We start from the raw sequence: 19,565 nt of genomic DNA on the forward strand, positions 1-19,565 counted from the left end.
TTCAATATGTTTGGACACTTTTAGTAGATTTGTATTTTATTTGTAATCTTTCAGAACACAAATTATGAGAGAATATTGATTATAACAACACAGTGATTTTTGCTGAAATGAAGACAAGAAAAATAAATCTAATTAAATACATAATAAATGATGAATTATGTCTCTTTCATTTAATTACTCATCTAAATATTGCCAGTCCAACAACAAAGTGTCCAGACATGTGCAGTAACAATGAAACCAACTTGTCTTTGACATTTTCCCAACAAAAACCATAACTTTACATAGTTTTTGATTTTTCATCATGATAGTATATTTGTCAAGGTAGAGGGAAGCAACATATTTTATTTAAAAATGTTTTAGCTTGATTTGTAATTTTTCAATATCTAGGCATATGGTGTGTAGGCGTTCATTTGTACTCTTTCCTTGGACTAATGTCCTCTAACAAATGCTAGAGGCAGGCCTAACAACTATCACAAACAAAAACAAGACAAAACAAAACAGAACAAAGACACAACAGCAAGAAGTTCATGAAGTTGAAGGAGCCGCTATCATCTCTTCCAGCTCCTTAGTCAAAGCTCCTGGTTTTCACCCGCCTTGAGATATGCCACTTATAATCATGCTATGTCTACTCCTACAGCAAAGCAACATTTCCAGATTGCTGGAGCTATTCCAAAGCATGTTGTTTTTCTTTGCTGAACCACTTCACTGCTTGGTGGGAAGGATGTTCTCCAGATTTAGAGAACCTTCAGAAGAGTCAGCAGTTATTGGCTCTTGAGTGTGAACACACGCAGGAAGATTAACATGAAATACAACCTTTTGACCATGATGTTGGAGCTGTGGGAAGTCATCACATTCTAGGTGACACTGAGATTCCACCTGCTTTCCACGTAGGAGAAAGGTCACATACAGAAAGGAAAGCAAACATATTGGCATTGAATTTCCTGCTGTTAAGTGAGGAACCAAAAGGTGTGCAACATATGTAGCTGTGCCTACAATGACACAGTCAAGTATTTAAAGTTCTTTCTGTCTACCCTTCCTATGTACCTTCAAAGAGGCAGTTAGTTATAGTTAGCTGATTCAGCAAACAAACCCTGGTACCTGTCAGACTGCATTCAAACATGGCTAACTCAGCGATAAACTGTGACTTAGGGTCATTCTATGCCTCTGTGTCTTCTTCTATAAAATGGGTACTAATGGGTGCTTACCCCAAAGGATGGCTATGAGAATGAGTTAAGTGCCTAGAATAGTACATGGGCATGCAGTAAGTGTTGTGTTCATATTATGTAATTTTTTTAAATCCTTTATTATGTCCCTATTTACCAGAGTCCAGGAGAGCAATGTTAGGACATTGTGTCTTGAGCTGACTGCTACTGCAGGTCTAAGAAAAAAATTGTGACCTTTGGATATGTAAGGCTTCTCTTATCCTAGACTTGGGCTATTTAAATTGCACAATTCATTGGTGTAACACGTTTTTTCCTTTTCCCTTTCTTGTAGTCCACACTCCTTTCTAAACAGAATTTATGATGGCCTACAACATCAAAGCACACCTAGGAAACTTCAATGAGTATCAAAACAAATGGATGGCTAATGCCTTAAGATCACTGTGTAGTTCTAGATGCAGACCTGATGCCCCCAGCGCCCACCCCCCACCGGCTGCCTGCCGATGGGCCCGGGGCCCAGATACTTGGGCAAGACTTTGTCTCCTCTTGCTGAGGAGCAGTAGAGGCTTCTCTCTATAAGCCTCAAGAATTACCTCACTGCCACATATGACAAGTTTATTCACAAAACTCTTCTTCTATCCCTCTCTTCAACAGTTTTCCAAAGGAGTGTGAAGGTGGAGAGCCAGAGGTAGTTGCAGGAAGGCTTGGACAAGGAAAGGGGGAAAGAAAGATCATGCGCTAACCTGCGTGTTTACTCCTGCCATATTTTTTTTTCAATGGAAGCCCTCAAAATCTCTCTTGAAATCCAGAGGTTTTTGGCATAAAACTTTAAAAAGTCTGATGTAAGAGGTGAAAATGCTGTTTTTCAATCAGGCTCAAATTTCTGAAGTAATGATCTTTTTGCATGTTTTCGGGAAGGATGTTGGTAATACGGTTACAAAATTTTTAGCAGACACATAAAATGGCCCTTCTATCGTCTTCAAACTCCCTCATGCATTTCTACAGATGATTTACAGATTTACTGAATTCAAGCAAGCTTTATATCAGGCACCTTAAAACGTTTTAGATGAGGTATGTTTGTTTTCCGGTGCTTTCTTAACAAGTTTGTAAGCTAGGCAAGGATCATGTCTTTTAAATCAAGATCATGCAGTTCTTGGCACAGGATTTTGCATGCAGGTGTCCCATAAATATTTACTGTTGATTATTAAAAAAGAAAACAATGAAAAAAATAGTTTGAATTTGGTGGGGCTTGGGGGGAGACACAGGAGGAAGTGAGCCAGAAAACAATAATTCTTACAAGTTAATCACCATTTTCCATGACTTAAAAAAACATAAGCATCCAAACCCAAACACCAATACTCCGTCTAAAGGTAGGTCGGTCAATTCCTTTTTTAAAAGTGGTTAAAATTTAAAAAAAAAAATAGCATCAAAAATATTGTAAAAACAATGAGGCTGATTCTCTAAACACATAGAACACATTCTCAGAAGAGGGGAGAAAGCATGCTATCCTTACAGCCCCTTTCCATTCTCTGTTTGTAGTGGCCTCTAGTCATCTAAAAAGCATTTTGTTTAAGCCCACTGGTGGTACTTTGAACAGGCATGCATTATGTAGGGTACAGACTAAGTCCCCTTTGCCAGGAAGCCCCAAAATACAATAACTTCAAGAAGGGGAAGTTCATTTGTCTCTCATGTCAGTCCAGCTGAGAAGCCCAAGTCCAGGGGGCCAGCAAACACAACCTCAGGTCACATCTAGCCTGATGTCTGTTTCTGTTTCTGAGGGAAGAACAGTTTTTACATATTTTAGTGGCTGGAAAAGTCAAAGGAAGCATATTGGGTGGCACAGGAAAACTACATAAAATTGAATCTTCAGTGTCCATTAAATAGTTTTACTGAGACAGCAACACTCATTCCTTGACTCATTAGTAGTCAAGCATTACCATTACCCATGGCGGCTTTCGCACTGTAACTGGCAGAGTTGAACACGGACCTTATGACCCACAAAACTTAAAACATTTACTGTCCGGTCCTTTCCAGAAAAAGTTAGCTGAGTCCAGGCCCAGAAGCTCTCACCCATGTGGTCCATCCAAGGCCCCAAGTTGCTTTCGTCTTGTGGCTCTGCTGTTCTTTGAGTTGTTATCTGATTAGTAGATGTGGGTCACTGCCACATCTGTGTTCCAGCCCTTGGTAACTGGGAAGAGTTAAAGAGGAAGGCAAGCAATTTCTTTTTAAGCAAGTTAAGCAAAGGTTGAACACATCACTTTCGCTCACATGTATTCCTTTGGTGAACTTATTCAAATATCCTACACATAGATGAAAACAGGAGGGTAAAATGAAAGCAGGGAAAATGGATGGGGTGAGCCAAAAGCTTGAAACAGCATGAAGTACGTACAGTAATTAAATCTTAAAACTGAACTAAATCTTAAAACTTAAGTACCTGAAGTCCATTAGGTTCCAAATATAGAGTCATACTAGCTTTCTAGAAGACTAGAAAGTCTTCACTAAATTTATTAAAATGGCCACTTTTGATGTGCAAGCAAATTGATTTTCAAGATACAATAATCTCCTGGGAGAAATTCTTGTATTTCAGTGTACACTTTGAGGATAAAATGTTCTCCAGATTCTCCCCAGGACCCCAGTATATAGTGTATTTTCATGTGTGTAATGGAGTAGAAACTGTGATTGTTGGTAGCTACTAAAGATATTTTGGAATCAAGGGAAAAGATGAGGTATTAGTGTCCCAGGGTTACTTCAGGTCCTGTCTCAAGCTCTATGAAGTAGGAAACAAAAAACAAAAAACATTAATCCACCTGGATCTCAATTCTACTGACTGTTTACCATTTGCATTTCTGTACCTTTATGTAGCTAATGTTTTGTAGAAATGGGGGCAACAAGATATGAGCATTTTTGTCCAGAGTGAATTTGACTCATATGCGATCAGATTGAAGGTTCTCATCTTAACGGATTGCTTTGCGGAAAAAAAAAAAATCACATTCCACATAGAGTTGAGCAAGAAAAAAAATGCATTTTACTTTTACAAATCACGGGTGCCAGGGACTCATCACTTTTACAGATAACCTTATATTGCTCATCGTTGGTTATCACTTGGTTCTGCAATGCATTTGAAAGGCTCAGTGCAGCCGCATTCTACCCTGGAGAATATGGCTGCCTGAAACAGCTCTCCTGCTTCTGAGCAGGACCGCGACAAAATAAACAGCAAGTTCGTCCTAGAACAGTATTGAATTAGCCTTCTAAATTAGAACCATAACCAGGCCATGCATATTACTATTTCGATACTTGACATGCTCTGAAATTAGAAACAGAATAATATTGGAAGTCTTTGGAGTACAGAATGGTTTTAAAATTTCGAAGATTAAATTTATTCTAGTCTATTGGGTGTTTTGCAACATCTCTTAAAGCCTTCTTAGACCAACTTACATATGGAAAGGAATGTGCCATATATAAGAAAATTTATTTCAAATCAATGGGGGGAAATTCTTTAATAGACACCATAGGAATAAGTGACTATTCACTTGAAGGGGAAAAAAATGAAATTAGAGCTCTACCTCACAACATACAGAGATGAACTGCAGAAGGATTAAAGAGCCAAGTTTTTTTTTTAAAAAAAAACAATTTTTAAAAGTATTAGAAGAAAATATTTTAAAAGCCTTTGTAAGGAAGACACAAAACCCAGAATTCAAAAAGGAAAATGCAGACCTATTGACCTATATTCACATTTAAACTTTCTGTGAGGCAAAACCAAAAGAGGCAAAAGGTGGATGTCAGACCAGGTGACATATTTGCAATATATAAAGCATATATATCATGGAAAAAAATACTTATAAAGAACCTTTATAAAAGTAACAAGATATCTAATAAAGATATAAAGATATAAGCAAGTTTCTTCAATTCCTAGATACAAATGACTTATAAATAAATGGAAAGGTTCTCAAACAATAAGACAGTATTTTACCCATCATACCGGCAAACATTATGAAGTCCAAACATATGAAACGCTGTGTTAGCATGTCGGGAAATGGAGACTTTATAGGGGGTACAGGTTGGAGGGAAGTTTGGAAATATTTATCAAAATTTTTAAATTTTTCCTTCAACCCAGTAATTCTATGTCTGTGTAGCTATTCCTAGAAAAATGTTTATGTGTGTGCAGAAATAATCATAAACAAGCATGTGTAATGCTTATAATAGCGAACACTGAAAAGGCAGAAATGGTGATGAGGAATGGCTAAATAGATTATGGAGCATTATGTAACAGTTAAAACTATGGAATTATACTTATGTGTACAAATATGAAAGTTCTCTATGAAATTGAATGAGAAAGCAAGCTTTAGTTTAGTTCTGTATGTCTCTGTATGTGTACCCTTCTATAAGGTATGGTCTCATCTCTTTCAGAAGGTCATAAAACAAAACTATAATGTTTTGTTTGTATTCATGGATGTGAACGCAGAGAAAACCATCCAGAGGCTACACATCAAACCAGCGGTGGCCACCTCTTGGTGGTTGACTCTCTGGAACGTGACTGGGTGGAGCTAGCAAAAGAGGAACTTTCATTTGGACTCGGCCTGTTCCTTGCTTGAGATTGGATTTATGGAGAAGACCCTCTCTGAGAGAATTTATCCTGCGTTATTAATGCAATTAAAGTCAAATTATAAACAAAGTAAAAATGCCTTGTGAGGAATTTGGAGGACTCCTATTCTACTAGTTCGCCCACGATGTTTCTGCAGCTGGGTCTTTCACTCCTTGTTATGTTCTTCCACTTACACACTTCAACATGTATCTCTACGACTCACGCTGGCCAAGTGTGAGGTTGAACCTGCTATTTGTTCATAAATTTACTATTTAATAACATTCGGACGGAAAGTGACAGACTTTCCTTGGCTTTGTAATTTATTTCATTGCCTATAAGTAATAACCAGAAAAGAGAGTTTAAGAGCAATCCTTATTTTCAAAAACTTTGACCAGTATTTGTTGTGAAACGTCAGGCTCCTTGGTAAAATATCAAAATGCTTAAAATGAAGGCTTCTTGTTTTCTTATAAGAAAGTAAAATTACTTATAACTACACTCTAGGTCTAATAGAACGAATTAAGATTTCTGCCAAATGTTCTTACTTGACATTTTTCTACCTTTAGCAATTGCAATACGTTACTTTCACATTTTAAAAATTATCTTAATAATAGCATATGGCAAGTTTGTGGAAAATTTGATATCTTCATTTTATACTTTAGTAAATTCAGGCTAAGCCAACATCAAATTAACCAGAATTAAGACTCGATTTTGAGAATTAGGACTCAACTTTTCTGACTTCTGGCCTAAGTTCTTTTTCACTTTTCCCTGCATATGGCTATCTCCGACAAACTGTATACTCTCTAAATCTTCTGATAGTGCTTTCTAAAATTGCAAGGTTTATTTCTGAGGATTATGATGCAGCATTTCATATACTGACTTTAGAATATAGCATTAGAAGCTAAGTAAAATTCACCTTTGGAAAAGGTGGAATTAAAGATAATGATAACTGTTGTCTGAACTGTGGGTTAAAATAAAGAGGAAAACTTCACTCTTGCATAGAGGATGAAACTTGCAAAAATAAAATTTTGGTCTATCGCAAAATATATGCTTATTTGTATATTAAGAAGGATTCTCCATACTATTTCCTTTTAAAATCTACCCTCCATTGTAGGTTGTTTTTCTCCATTTTAAAATGGATGCTAATTACTAAACTATAATCTAAAGTAACTTTGCATTACTTTTTCAGTGATTTAAGACTGAGGTGCATATTATTCCTCTACCACATTTTACAATTTTTGCAAGATTTTTTGCTGTATGTTTTATATCAGGACTTAAGAAAATACATCTCACGTGTAAATTGATCTTAAGTCAAAGTCCTCTAAATGCATTTTTATATTGTGTAAATGCAGTTAAGACTAAAACAGCAAAATGCATTTGTCCTATACTAGCTTATGCTACAGCATCCTGCTCCATGAGTCCATGAGTCAGTATCATACTATGAAATTGCAAGCAACTACATACTGCCTATTGCTTTACTGAGAGCAACTGATCAAAATATGTGTCAGAGGGGCGTCTTACAGTTGATTTCATGATAATGTCTGGTGACCACCATCAGTCATAGAATAGGGGAAAACCGGGCTATTTCCTCCTATGAACTATCAAATACCAATTGTTGTGAAACTTACTCGCTGCAAGTCTGTGGCTGAAATTTTCTGATGTGTCCCTGACTTTAAATTCCCACAGCGAGGTCTGTAGACAGATACGTCTATTGAACTCACACTATAGCAAGTCAAGGGCGGCGTCAATGATAAAATGAGAATGCTCAACCTCAAATGACACAATAAAGGAGAACAAGGACATTGGGAAACGTGATCGAATGATAATATTTATCTGCCTAATGCGCAAAAACTTTAAAAGTTAGTCCTTCTCTGCTTTAGATTGTGCCACCGCCCGTTTGCCGTCGCAAAACGGCATATGCCGTCGAGATAACAATGGAAACTTTGAAGGTGTGATTAATCTTGGTAATAATAGCTTTAACGTATATTTTAACCACTTCCAGGCCACATAAAAGGAAGATGCTTAGGTGGGCCACTGCCCCAGGGCTGGCCAGCCACCTTGAAGGAGAAAAGAACAAATGATGCCATAACTTTCAGGTTTGGAAAAATCTACTTTCGCTCTTATAAAAAGATGAAGGTGTCGCTGCTGCGGCGAGGCCCGCGGCGAGAACGCGGACGCCTTCGCGCTCGGCGCCTTGAGGACCTTCAAGGCTGCCAGAAGCTCTCAGCTTCCAGTTACACCTAAACCGCAGCTTTCGTTACTCTCATATTTGGGGTGATGGTGGGAAGGGAACCATCATCAATAAGGGAATCTGAGACACAGTCTCTCTCCTTGCACCGCGTCCCAGCTTCCAAGTTCAATCCCCTTTCCTCCATGCAGATGCCTGGCCCTGGGCTCGCCTTCTCTTCCATACCTGGGTCACAGTGGGCTGGGCACCTGGGCTCGCTCGCCCCGGCCTTGCCTCCCTCCACCCCTGCGTCCAGCGGCGAGCTCAGCCTCTCCAGCCCTGGCCTCGGACGGTGAATTTGTGCCTGGCTTTGAAACAGCCCGGACCTCAGAAGCCCAGTGACACCAAACAAGAAGCTCCCAGGGCGCAAGCATCTTCTGCAATACGCTCGCGCGTTATAGACACAAACCCGAGCTCTAAGTGTACTGCAGCTAATCGCGAAGAACACTACGGGCGCGGCGCAACGCTCTCTCCCGCGCAGCCGCGCGTGGTTACATTTCCGGCTCTCGGTCCAGCTAACACGCAGGATTCGCACCGCGGCGTCTCGGCTCCCAGAGCCCAAGCCCGGCGCTACTTGCGGCTTCTCGGCTTTCTCCGCCAAGTGCGAAGGAAATGGCCCCTTTTGCTCCGCGCCTGCGGGGCCGGCGGATCTGAGAGCGGGACCGCGGATGCGAGAACCGGGCCCCGCGGGGGAGGACTCGGCGGGCCTGGGACTCGCCCGCAGCGCATGCAGCGGCGGCTCCTCTGTGAGGGTTAACTGCAGTCCCCGCTGCCGGGAGGGTGCTGAGGCTTCCTCTCGCCGGCCCGGGAACGTGGATACCGCGCCTGCAGGATGTTCGCCGGCTGGGCCGGGCAGTCAAGAAACATGAGAAGGCCTCGGTATTCCTGTTCCCGGGCCGCGCGCGCCCGTCTGAGTAAATAAAGCCGAGACGACGGCGGTGGCGGCGGTGAGCTCGCTGGAGCCCGCGCGGGGAACATGCGGCGGGGATGGGAGTGCGCCTAGTCTCGACGCGGGAGAGCCAGCCGCCCTGCCGCCGGCCGCCGGCCCCACCGCCACAGGTACAGCCCTCGGGTCGCGGCGTCCCTGACCCGGGCCTCGGGACGCGAGGCTCGCTCTGGCCGCGGAGCTACTCCTTCCCTCTGCCGCGGGCGCCTCCGCTCTCCCCGCCCTTCCCCCACTCTCCTCCGAGGTCCAATGGGCACGCGCCCGGGTGGTGGCCGAGGCTGGCCCGAGGGTCCACGAGGAGCCTGGGAGCCCACCTGGCTATTTCTCCTTGGCTTTAAAATTGCTCGCGGGCGTTGGGCGGAGTAGTTCCGCAGGGAAGGAGCTCCCCAAGCAACAGTTGGAGTGAGTCGGGGTGAGGGTAAGTGGGGAGCCCTGGAGCGGAGAGGAGGTGCTGGGGACTGGGGTGGGGCCCAGGGTGAAGGNCGCTTGCTGCCTGCGGACCCAGACCGCGCCGGGTGTCTGTGGCTGCGATCTCTGTGTGGGGACAGCGGGGCAGGGTCCGGTAGGACAAACCTCGCAGAGTCGCCGCTAGGAAAAACTAGCCGTTGAATACAGGAGGACCGGACTGGGGTGGGGGAAAAACACTGTGGGACTGGAAAAGGGCGTGTTTTACAAATAGCGCAGCATGAACGCAAAGCACTAAGCGCACTGATTTAAAAAGAAAAAAAAAAAAAAAAGGCTACTGCTGATCTTAGAACAGAGGCTACGGGCACGGAAATTTGCTTTGACACTTTTCGCCGAGGCTGCCTGCTCACTCTAGACACGTACCTGTCTGCGTGGGAGGACTCAGCCTTGTGGTACACGGGGCAGCCCCCCGAGGTCTGACTTCACCTCTCCACGAATACTGACGGTTGCCGTCGCTTAACTGCTGTGGTCACGGCCCTAAATGTCGCGCGTGGCCGCTCCTGTGGTGGCTGGAGGGCGGGGCAGGGGGCGTTGGCAAGTGTGGGAGCTCTGCAAGGCAGATGATCTGTGTATGTGTTAGGGGCAGCTGCCCCGGCCGCGGCGGGGCGGGGTGAGGGGGCTCCAGCAGTAGTGCCGAGGCTACTGGGAAGAAACAGGAGCTACCCCGAGGCGCGAGGGCGGGGTGATGGGGGCCATAACTCCACTGCTAAGCGGCGGCGCGGACTTGAACCTCGGGCCTGCGCTCTTTGGTGAGAAGCTCCCGGGCCCCGAGACCCGGGAGGTGAGCTGAGAGCTTTCAATGACTGCAGCCGCAGGCTTGGTGGTGCGCGGACCACGACGCCGCCTTCCGCTCCTAACACCGATGGAACCCCTGAAATGGTTCCCCGATACCCCAGAAAGGGGCGGGTGAGCCAGGGCTCCGAGGTCGAGGCTCACACCCACGCTGCGGAAGAGGACAGCACTGACAGCCGGCTCCCGGAGGCCCTGGACTCCGGAGCCTCCGACNTCACTTTCCCTGCCCTCACCCCCACCCCCACCCCCAGGGACCTCAGCCGGAATTAGAATTTAGGGGTTTCAGCCAAACTATCCAGGATCTAGAAAACATGCAAATCCCCGGAATCCCGGTGTGGCCTGGAACTCATTAACCGGGGCTTGCAGATGCGGTTGTTCATATTACCCAAAAATTTCCCTTCCTCACAACCCCTCCTTCCAACCCGAGTGAGAGCTCGGAGATGCTTTAGACTTCCGTTGCGGCTGAAGAGCACCACCCCCCAACCCCTGCGCCTATCCCGCTCCGCTAACCCGAGTGCACTTCTTCCAGATTAAAACCGAGAAAAGAACTCGTTTAGAAATTACTTCCCTTTGCCTACGCGGGTAAATTATTCCCGGTTGAGGTTCTTTGGAACGATCGCCGGGGCTAGGAGGAGGGTAGAGACCTGTCCCAGGAGCGTGCGGGGGGTTGGTGGGGAGCGAGAGCGGTGTAGCCAGGTGGAGAGAGGCAAGGGTTCCCTTGTCCAGGTGTGGCGCCGCCGCTCCTCCTCTCGGCTCCCCAGCCCAGAGCCTCTGCCAAGTCCGGGGCTCGGGACGCGTAGGGATGGGAGCACCGAGCGAGTAACGTGATGCATCTTCTCCTAGAACCCGAGCCCTGCGGAGCTCCCGGCGGCCAGGCCTCAAGGCGCAGCGGCCGCGCGGCGCGCCTCTGCCAGCCGGCACCATGAACACCATCGTCTTCAACAAGCTCAGCGGCGCCGTGCTTTTTGAGGACCGCGGTGCTCCCGAACGGGAACGGGGCAGCCGGCCCTATGGTGGCGTCCTAGACAGTCCCCACGCCCGCCCCGAGGTGGGCATTCCGGACGGCCCGCCCCTCAAGGACAACCTCGGCCTAAGACACCGGAGGACTGGGTATGCGCACCCTCCCGGGACCCCTGCCCGCCTGCAGCCTGGAGGGGTGGGAGTGGTAGCCGAGGCTAGTGGGCTGGGGGCCCAGATCTCCCGGGAAGGCAGGTATCCGCCCCTGGTCTCTCGGAGTGTCCTTTAAAGGCATTAGTTTCTCAATATATATAGGGGAATCTGTGCATCAGGATACCTGAAAATTGGCTTGTTGGAGACGGCGCCCCAGTCCTCCCATACCTGGACCCCAGGGCCGGGGGCTAGCTGCCCCTCTCCGGACCGCGCTCGGGTGCAGGATTGCGGATGAGAGCCAAGCAGAAAGGACTGAGCGGGACGCCTAGGAACAGGGCAGGGCCAAGCCATCAGGGGCTCCCCGGGTCAGGCCAGCCCCGTGGGCTTCCCCTCTCGTGTCACGACAGGGCCTCGCCACGGCCTCGAAGCTCGCGGCGCCTCGGCCAAGGTGTTGGCAAGGTCGGCTCTCCGCAGCGCGCCCGGGACGCGCGCGCGGCTCGNCCTGGCCGTCTCCACCTGAAGGATTGCATCAGCTGCTTGTTCTGCGGCGTTGTTGGTTAGTAAAATAGAGATTCGGTTTCGTCAAAACGTTACTACCAGTCCTTTCGGATGGAGTTGCATTTCAAAGTGTTTAAAGAGGCAAAAGTCCTGGAGGCTGCGGCGCAGGCGCGCGAGCCTCCGTGAGGAGCGCGGCGNCAGAAACAACTTGCTTGGAAAAGATCCCCTTTTTCCAGAGGATTAAAGGAAGTAGAGAGCGAGAAGAGAAGCAGGGCGGGGGACCGCCGTCATCCCTTGCTTTACTCCTGCCGTCCAGTGGGCGACCTTTCCTTTGACCGCAGGCGACTGGAAGCCCCGAGCGACAGGCATNTACCTCCCAGCCGGACGCTCCGGGGTGCGGGACGCGGGTTCGGCTGCCGTTCCCGGTGGGCGCGTGGCCGCGGGCGGACGGTGTCCAGTCGCGGGGGGGATCCCGGGGACAGCGGCCGGGCGGCGTGGCTCACCCGGGGCCTCCTCCTCTCCCGGTGTCCAGGGCCAGGCAGAACGGCGGGAAGGTNCATGGCGCGGCCCCTCAAGCAGTGGCTTTACAAACACCGCGACAACCCGTACCCCACCAAGACCGAGAAGATCCTCTTGGCGCTGGGCTCGCAGATGACGCTCGTGCAGGTAACCGCGGCGGAGGCGCGGGCGCGCGTCGGCTTTGAGCTGATCCCCACGCGGCGCCTCCCGCTGGGCCGGGATCGGGCCCCTGGAGGCCGGTGCAGGTGCTCAGGCTCCTGCCTGCGAGGATGCTGAGGGCTTGGCACAGGGGCAGAGTTGTGTTGTAGGAAGTTTCTGGGTTTCCTCTCAAGCTTAGCTACCAATGCAGTGCGCATGCCCCGTTCAGGAGGGCCTGCTTGGTGGTCTGTTAGGGAGGGCGGTGGAAAGTCAACTGCGAGTTATGAGAAGGTGTCTGGGAATCCAGACTGGTGTGCCATACACGCATGGCTACAGATGGGGCTACCTGCGGTGATTTTTCAAACCTGAGTGTGCATTGGAGTCGCTGAGAGGACTTGTTCAAACTCACATTGCTGGGCGCCACACCAGAGTTTTTGATTCAGTGGTAGGTCTGGGGTGGGGTGGATGATTTGCATTTCTCACAAGTTCTCTGGATGATGCTGAAGCTGCTGGCCTGGTTGAAGCATTCCCCACTAGGCCCCCCTGTGAAAGGTCAAGTACAGGATAACTTTCAAAATTATCTTTACTGACAGAGCTAGGAGATGGAGTGGGAGGGCAAGAAGTGGGTTTTGAATTTCTTTTCTTTTTTTTTTTAATAAGAGGCATCCTGAGTATTAGCTAGAATCCACAAAATTTTGCTGCTGGTATCGTCCCACTGTGGTTAAGAGACCAATTTCAAGTAGTTGGTTTACTTTGTCAGCTGTAGAGAAAGGGTACAAGTTTGTTTCTTCTCCAGTCAACAACACTCCTTTACATTTGACTAAGCTTTTCCCTACCTTGTCTTATTTGATATTCACAAAAATATGATGAGGTAGAGTAGTTATCAGCATTTTACAGATGATGTGACCAAGACACTGTGGAAGTTAAGTGTTAGTAAGGGGTAGAGGCGGGCCTGGAAGTAATGTAACTCCAGATCAAATGCTTTTTCCAACACACCACATTCCTCTTTAATAAATTTGGTGGCATGAACTTTTATACGTGCAAAAAGAACAAATTTATTCAGAAAGAGGAGGAGTTAAATGAACTGAGGAGTTTCATATATTATAGTAGCACTACATGACTGCATTTGTGAAGTTTTGGTTATTCCATTAAATTTATAGTGAGGGAGACCCCAAATAAAGACAGTATTTAACTACTAGGTAAAATAAAACCTGCTTTCCAGAGTATTTAAAGTTGTCATTTTAGGAATTGATGGAAAGTTTGACAAAGCATGAAAGTTGACTTGTATTCAAGCTTATTAAAACGATAATATGCATTTGTCTGCTTATATTCAGAATACAATTGTAGGGAAAAACATCTGTTTTGGTTCATGTTAACAGGCAATAGTATTAATAATGATTTGCTGCAGCACTGGAGGGGAAAATTTATTTAGTGTTCTTGGCTTAATATCTGTTTAACATAAAACTATGAATTTTCAGTGATTCCAGTCCGAAAAACTTGACTTGTGAAAATAAATGCATATGTTCAAATTTCAGTTTAAACAGGTATGCTATTTATTTTGAAAACATGCTGGTTTATAGAGCTATTGGAATGTTTCACAATGATGTCAGCAATAAAGTATTAGATTAATTTGGTTTATCGTACAATTCCATATTTAAGGCTTGCATTCTTTTATACAGAAAGCAAAAAAAAAAAAAAAAACGATATAGTTAGTACTTTTTTTGAGACAGAGAGGGAGAGCATGAATGGGGGGTGAGGTATAGAGGGAGAAAGAGAGAGAGAATCTTAAGTAGGCTCCAAGTTCAGCATGTGCTCAATCTTATGACCAGGAGATCAAGACCTGAGCTGAAATCAGAAGTCTGATGCTTAACCAACTGAGCCACCCAGGCACCCCTAGAATATATATATTTTTAAGTTTATTTATTTATCTTGAAAGAGAAAGGGAGGGAGAGAATCCCAAGCAGACTCTGCACTAAGAGCACAGAGCCCAACATAGGCCTCAAACCCATGAAAGGAGAGACCATGACCTGAGCCAAAATCAAGAGTCCATGGCTTAACAGACTGAGCCACCCAGCTACCCTGTGCTAGAACATTTTTAATTATGAAAACGAATATTGTCACTAGCAGAGACATTTAAATTTTTGTGTACAGTAGTTTTGTTGAGATGCAATCCAAGTAGTTGTCATTTTAATACAGAATCAAATTATTTTCTACCTCTAATGATAGTTCAAACACAAATAATCATTCTTTCTGTATTAAATATCTTGGTAACGCTATTACAGTCTTCTAATTAATGTGAAGTTTTCATTCCTGTAGTGAAAACTTCTCATTACATTTTCTTTCTCTTACACTAATTCTCAGAAGATAAAAATGCACAAAATTATGTAAGTTTTAAATGGAACAAATGTAATTATTTATAATAATTGATAACTGCTTAATGATTTCCAAATTTTTATAAGAAAGGAAATTTCTAATAAATGGAAGAAATCAAAATGTATAGAGTACCAAGGGATGTTAAATGTAGTAATCCAATTTGTGTCTAGTTATTTTCAATTAGGCATAATAGGATATCTATGTAAGAATATACATATATATGTATATTTGTATGTATAACATATATATATATAACATATATATATATCTACAGCTAACCCTGAACAACACAAGTGTTAGGGTGCCAACCTTCCCCTCAAGTAAAAAATCTACGTATTTTTTACTCCCCCAAAACTTAACTACTAGTAGCCTACTGCTGACTGGAAGCCTTACTGATAACATAAATAGTCGATCAACACATATTTTGTATGTTATATGTGTTCTGTAGTGTATTCTTATAATAAAGTAAGCTAGGGAAATGAAAATGTTATTGAGAAAATTTTAAGGAAGAGAAAATACATTTATAGTATTATACTATATTGTATTTGTTGAAAAAACTCTGTGTATAAGTGGTCCCATGCAGTTTAAACCTGTGTTCTTCAAGGGTCAACTGTACTTATGTTGATATATGTGGGAGAGTTTGTGAAAGTCAAACATATATTAGGCATCCAAGCAAATTCTTACTCTATGGGAAACCAAATAAATTATGTAAATACTTTACACTTCTGGAGGAAAAAGTATAAACCTATGAGCTGAATAAAGCTTTTGATCCCTGCAAATTAGACCCCAGTGAATAAATTTCTCCTGTGGAGTCAGGCTTCTTGAGTAGAGCAATCATGTCTTTTTCATGTTTTTTCATACCTCCATATCACTCCAGCACTGTACTTTCCATAAACTGTTCATACATGTTTGTAGAATGAAGAAGTCTAATTGGGGAATACCATATAGTCACCATGTGGCTTTCCAAAACACCGTTCTAAAATTTGGATAATGTCTTGAAGTCTGACAAAGATATTCTAGTTTTAAAATCCATTCCATTGAATACACATTATCTTTAATGCTATATGATCATTTATAGACTAGCATGAACGTAACTCATTTTATTATTTTCAGTGTATCTGGAAACATGTCATATTTTTGTGTCGGTGGACAAATACAGAGTGTTCCCCTTATTTCTGGTTCCAAACTCCTTTTTTTTTAAATTTATTGCAGTACCTCCTATCTGTTTCTCATGACTGATGTTAACAAGTGGCTACACAAGTTTTATTCCTTAATTACAAGAGTATCTTACATTTCAAGAATTTCTTTTACACTTCACATTTTTCTTTTGGCTGTGTATCAAATTGTTAAACTTTTCATGAAATGTATATCTGTCTTGTTTTGTTGCTCTTAAATTGATAAGGAAGGGCATAAAACCTGGTCAGCAGTGTCCACTAGACCTAGAAGCAAGAAACTGAAACGTTAGTGGAAGAAATATTTTCAGGACCACAAAAGGTACTTTTTCTGACAAATTGAAGCTCTGATGACATTAATCCGCAACTACATTTTATATATCCCTGAAAAACGAAGCAGAAAGAGCTATTTATTGTTATCTTGCATCTTCCTAATGATATATGAACATTTTCATAAAATTGACAGGTAATGACGTGTGTGTGTGTGTGTGTGTGTGTGTATACTTTAACCAACCAAAATATTCCATTGCACTTAATTTCTATGGCCAGCCACTGTTTAAACATTATAAAAATATACTCTGTAGTCCCCAAATGTAAACAGCTTTATTTTGGAATAACACAAAATGGTATGCAGTTGGTGTTTTATATTATCATAAGATACAGAGTTTACTACAGAATAGTTGCCTTGGAAGAAGTTTTTCAGAGAAGGGAAGATGGGGACTATATTTGGTTTCAATGTTTCCCATTGTTCATTTGTATATATTCTTAAATGTATATACATATATTTATTTGTTTATTTACTTATTTATAATGTCTTCTTGGGATGACTTCTTTCATGATCACAATACAGAGTGCAATGCATGTGCAGTTAGTTTGAGATTACATTTAATGACTGAATATTAATGATTCCTATTCTTGTAGAAGTTTCACATTCCTATGATAATGTCAATGTACCCTTGGCTAAAATTGCTACTTTCTAAGATTTTGCCCCTTCTGTTGACATAGCGTCTTTTTAGCTAGGTGAGTGCTTCTGTTGAGATACATATGTCTTTACCAACTACAAGGATTACGGCAACTGTTATTCAACAGAATCTCAAATTGCTCTTTCTACATTATTCCAAGTTTTATACTACATGTTGTGGAAATGAGGTTCTCAATGTTTCAGTTGAGTCACTCACAATAAGTTTGTTAATTCTGTATATTCAGAGGTGGACAGATGCCATCTTTTCCCTTTGGGCTTACTATAATGATTGCTCTGTCAATATGATCAATGTAAACACCTCTGTTAGAGTAGGGATGAAAATTACTTAGTTTGCCCTTCCAACTTCTAGATATTTGGTTCTGCAAGCTTTCACTATAAAATACAGTGTTTCTAAAGCTCTGAGTTTGACATCAAAATGCTGTTGCAGAACCTATCCATGTTACCGTGGAGGCCTGTTTCATGTAAAATAGAATTTAATGAGATTTGCAAGGAATTCATAGTAAGTTAAAGGTAGAAAATATGAACTGGTATTTTTACCTTCTGTGAAACAGATGGAATTTACATTAATTCATCAGGAAAAAAATTGCAAAACAGTCTTTATGCAAATTTCTTAACCAACTGTTTGGCTGTCTTCTGTGTGAATGACTTAATGCAAGCAGATATTAAGCACCTTGGATTATATCCAATCCTTAAATTGTACTGTAAATTTCTGGCAATAAAATACTGGCAGAGTAAATATATTAACAATTTGTTTGCCAGTCAAAGTTATGAAATCAGGACAGAGACAGCCCATGTTAGATATCAGCAAACCTTTCTGGAAAATCTTCTAATATGAAATTAATATATTATGGTAAGAACTGACTATATAGAGCACAAAAAAGGATATGATCCCTGTATATGAAAAACTGTAATCCCACCATGACATTTAAAGATCCCAATTTTGGGGTGCCTGGGTGGCTCAGTCAGTTGAACTACCAACTTCTGCTCAGGTCACAATCTCACAGTTCATGAGTTTGAGCCCTGCATTGGGCTCTGTGTTGATGGCTCAGAGCCTGGAGCCTGCTTTGGATTCTGTGTCTCCCTCTCTCTCTGCTCCTCCCCTGCTCACGCTCTGTCTGCCTGTCTGTCTCTATCTGTCAAAAATAAATTAAAATTTAAAAAAATAAAAGAAAAAATAAAGATTCCCCATTTTTGTATGTTAGAATTATAATGTGTTAATGTTTTTGAAATTAGAAGGCCATTGCACTTTAATAAAAATATGAAGACTTGCATAAGAATTGTATTTTATACTATACTATGTGATGGTTGTACTAAGATTTAAGGTTAGTTAAGATTAAAAGTTAGCCTGAATTATATGATGTTAGTAAATAAAGTAATAAAGACTTGGCACTGAATTCTAATAAATAGGTTACATAAGTGTAGGAGAAGTTGTGGTTTGTCCTCTGCATGTCATGGGAGTAGAGAAGGATATAAACACACGTCTGATTGCTCAAAAGGGTAGTCACCAAGAGTAGAAGGTAGGTTAGTACCAACTGTAAATGGAATGAATTAACACTTTTGTAGGGGAGTGTAGACTATATTCACATTTCTTAGTTTTTAGGGTTAGCAAAGATGTTAGGAACCATCTAACGCATTTTATAGATGAAGTGTTTGAAGTTCGGAAGAGTTGAGTGACTTCTCAAAATCCACACGTTTTTGGCAAATTCAAAACAGGAAACCAGGTCTCTTTCCATTACACCACAGTTATAGGATAACAGGACACTAATGAGGATTTGAATAAGGTAAGCATTTAAATCAATGGCACATCAACCTTTGAATTTGATGGTGATGGTGAAGATTCATTCAAGTGCATAAAATGGAAGATACATAAGTTCAGAAAAATAATTATCTAAAACTCTCAGTTATTACTAATAAAGACATGGGTGAATATTTTGGCCATGATTTGGAGAACAGAGGGAGGTTTGAGAAATGGGCCAGGCGTTTTGTGCTTCCATAGTGAATGTTCACCCATATATCACAGTTAATACATAGCTCTCTGCTAATCCTTCTAGGTCCGCAGGGGACGAAATTTATCCTATCAGTTAACATTCCTAGCAGTGACCACCATGGCTAGAGCACAAGAGCTACTCAATAGATATTTGTTGAATAAATAGTCCTTCCAGAAGTTGTCTGTCTATAGAGGTTGGAGAAGACTGAGAATTTGAAGCCAGATTAAATCACAGTTATGATGGCACAACTTGACAGGAAAGAGGGGTTGATAAAAACTAAGACTTCTGAAAAGCCATGTGAATTAACACATCAATGCACATAAATTTGAGGACAGTTATTACTTAAAACACAAAGGAGGTAATTAATATTGAATATATATATCATATATAATATATTTTGTATATGTGTGTGTGTGTGTTTGTGTGTGTAAATTGGGAAAACTACCATGTTTTAAAAACACATGTAGATAAAAGAGGAAAAAGTTGTGGTTTTGTTTTTTTTAAAAAGTTCACCATAGGTTCATGCAATAATTAGGTGTTGGGCAATGTGTAAGAACTGTATATTTATATTATAAATCAAAAAAAAGAAAAAAGAAACTTCCAATGCAAGCATTGC

At 42.8% G+C, this 19,565-nt stretch overlaps 1 protein-coding gene across 1 annotated transcript in view; it reads left to right on the forward strand.

The window, feature by feature from the left end:
• Window positions 1-8,948: 8,948 nt before the first annotated feature.
• MKX (mohawk homeobox) overlaps window positions 8,949-19,565 on the forward strand; it is a 67,286-nt gene continuing 56,669 nt past the window's right edge. Inside the window, 4 exon segments of the mRNA XM_077771774.1 lie at window positions 8,949-9,025; window positions 11,013-11,279; window positions 12,310-12,333; window positions 12,335-12,443. Of these exon segments, the coding sequence (XP_077627900.1) occupies window positions 11,092-11,279; window positions 12,310-12,333; window positions 12,335-12,443 (321 nt within the window). The 5' untranslated portion in view covers window positions 8,949-9,025; window positions 11,013-11,091.

This window comes from Crocuta crocuta, unplaced genomic scaffold (genome assembly GCF_008692635.1).
Source record: "Crocuta crocuta isolate KB4526 unplaced genomic scaffold, BGI_CrCroc_1.0 scaffold457, whole genome shotgun sequence".
NCBI lineage: Eukaryota > Metazoa > Chordata > Mammalia > Carnivora > Hyaenidae > Crocuta > Crocuta crocuta.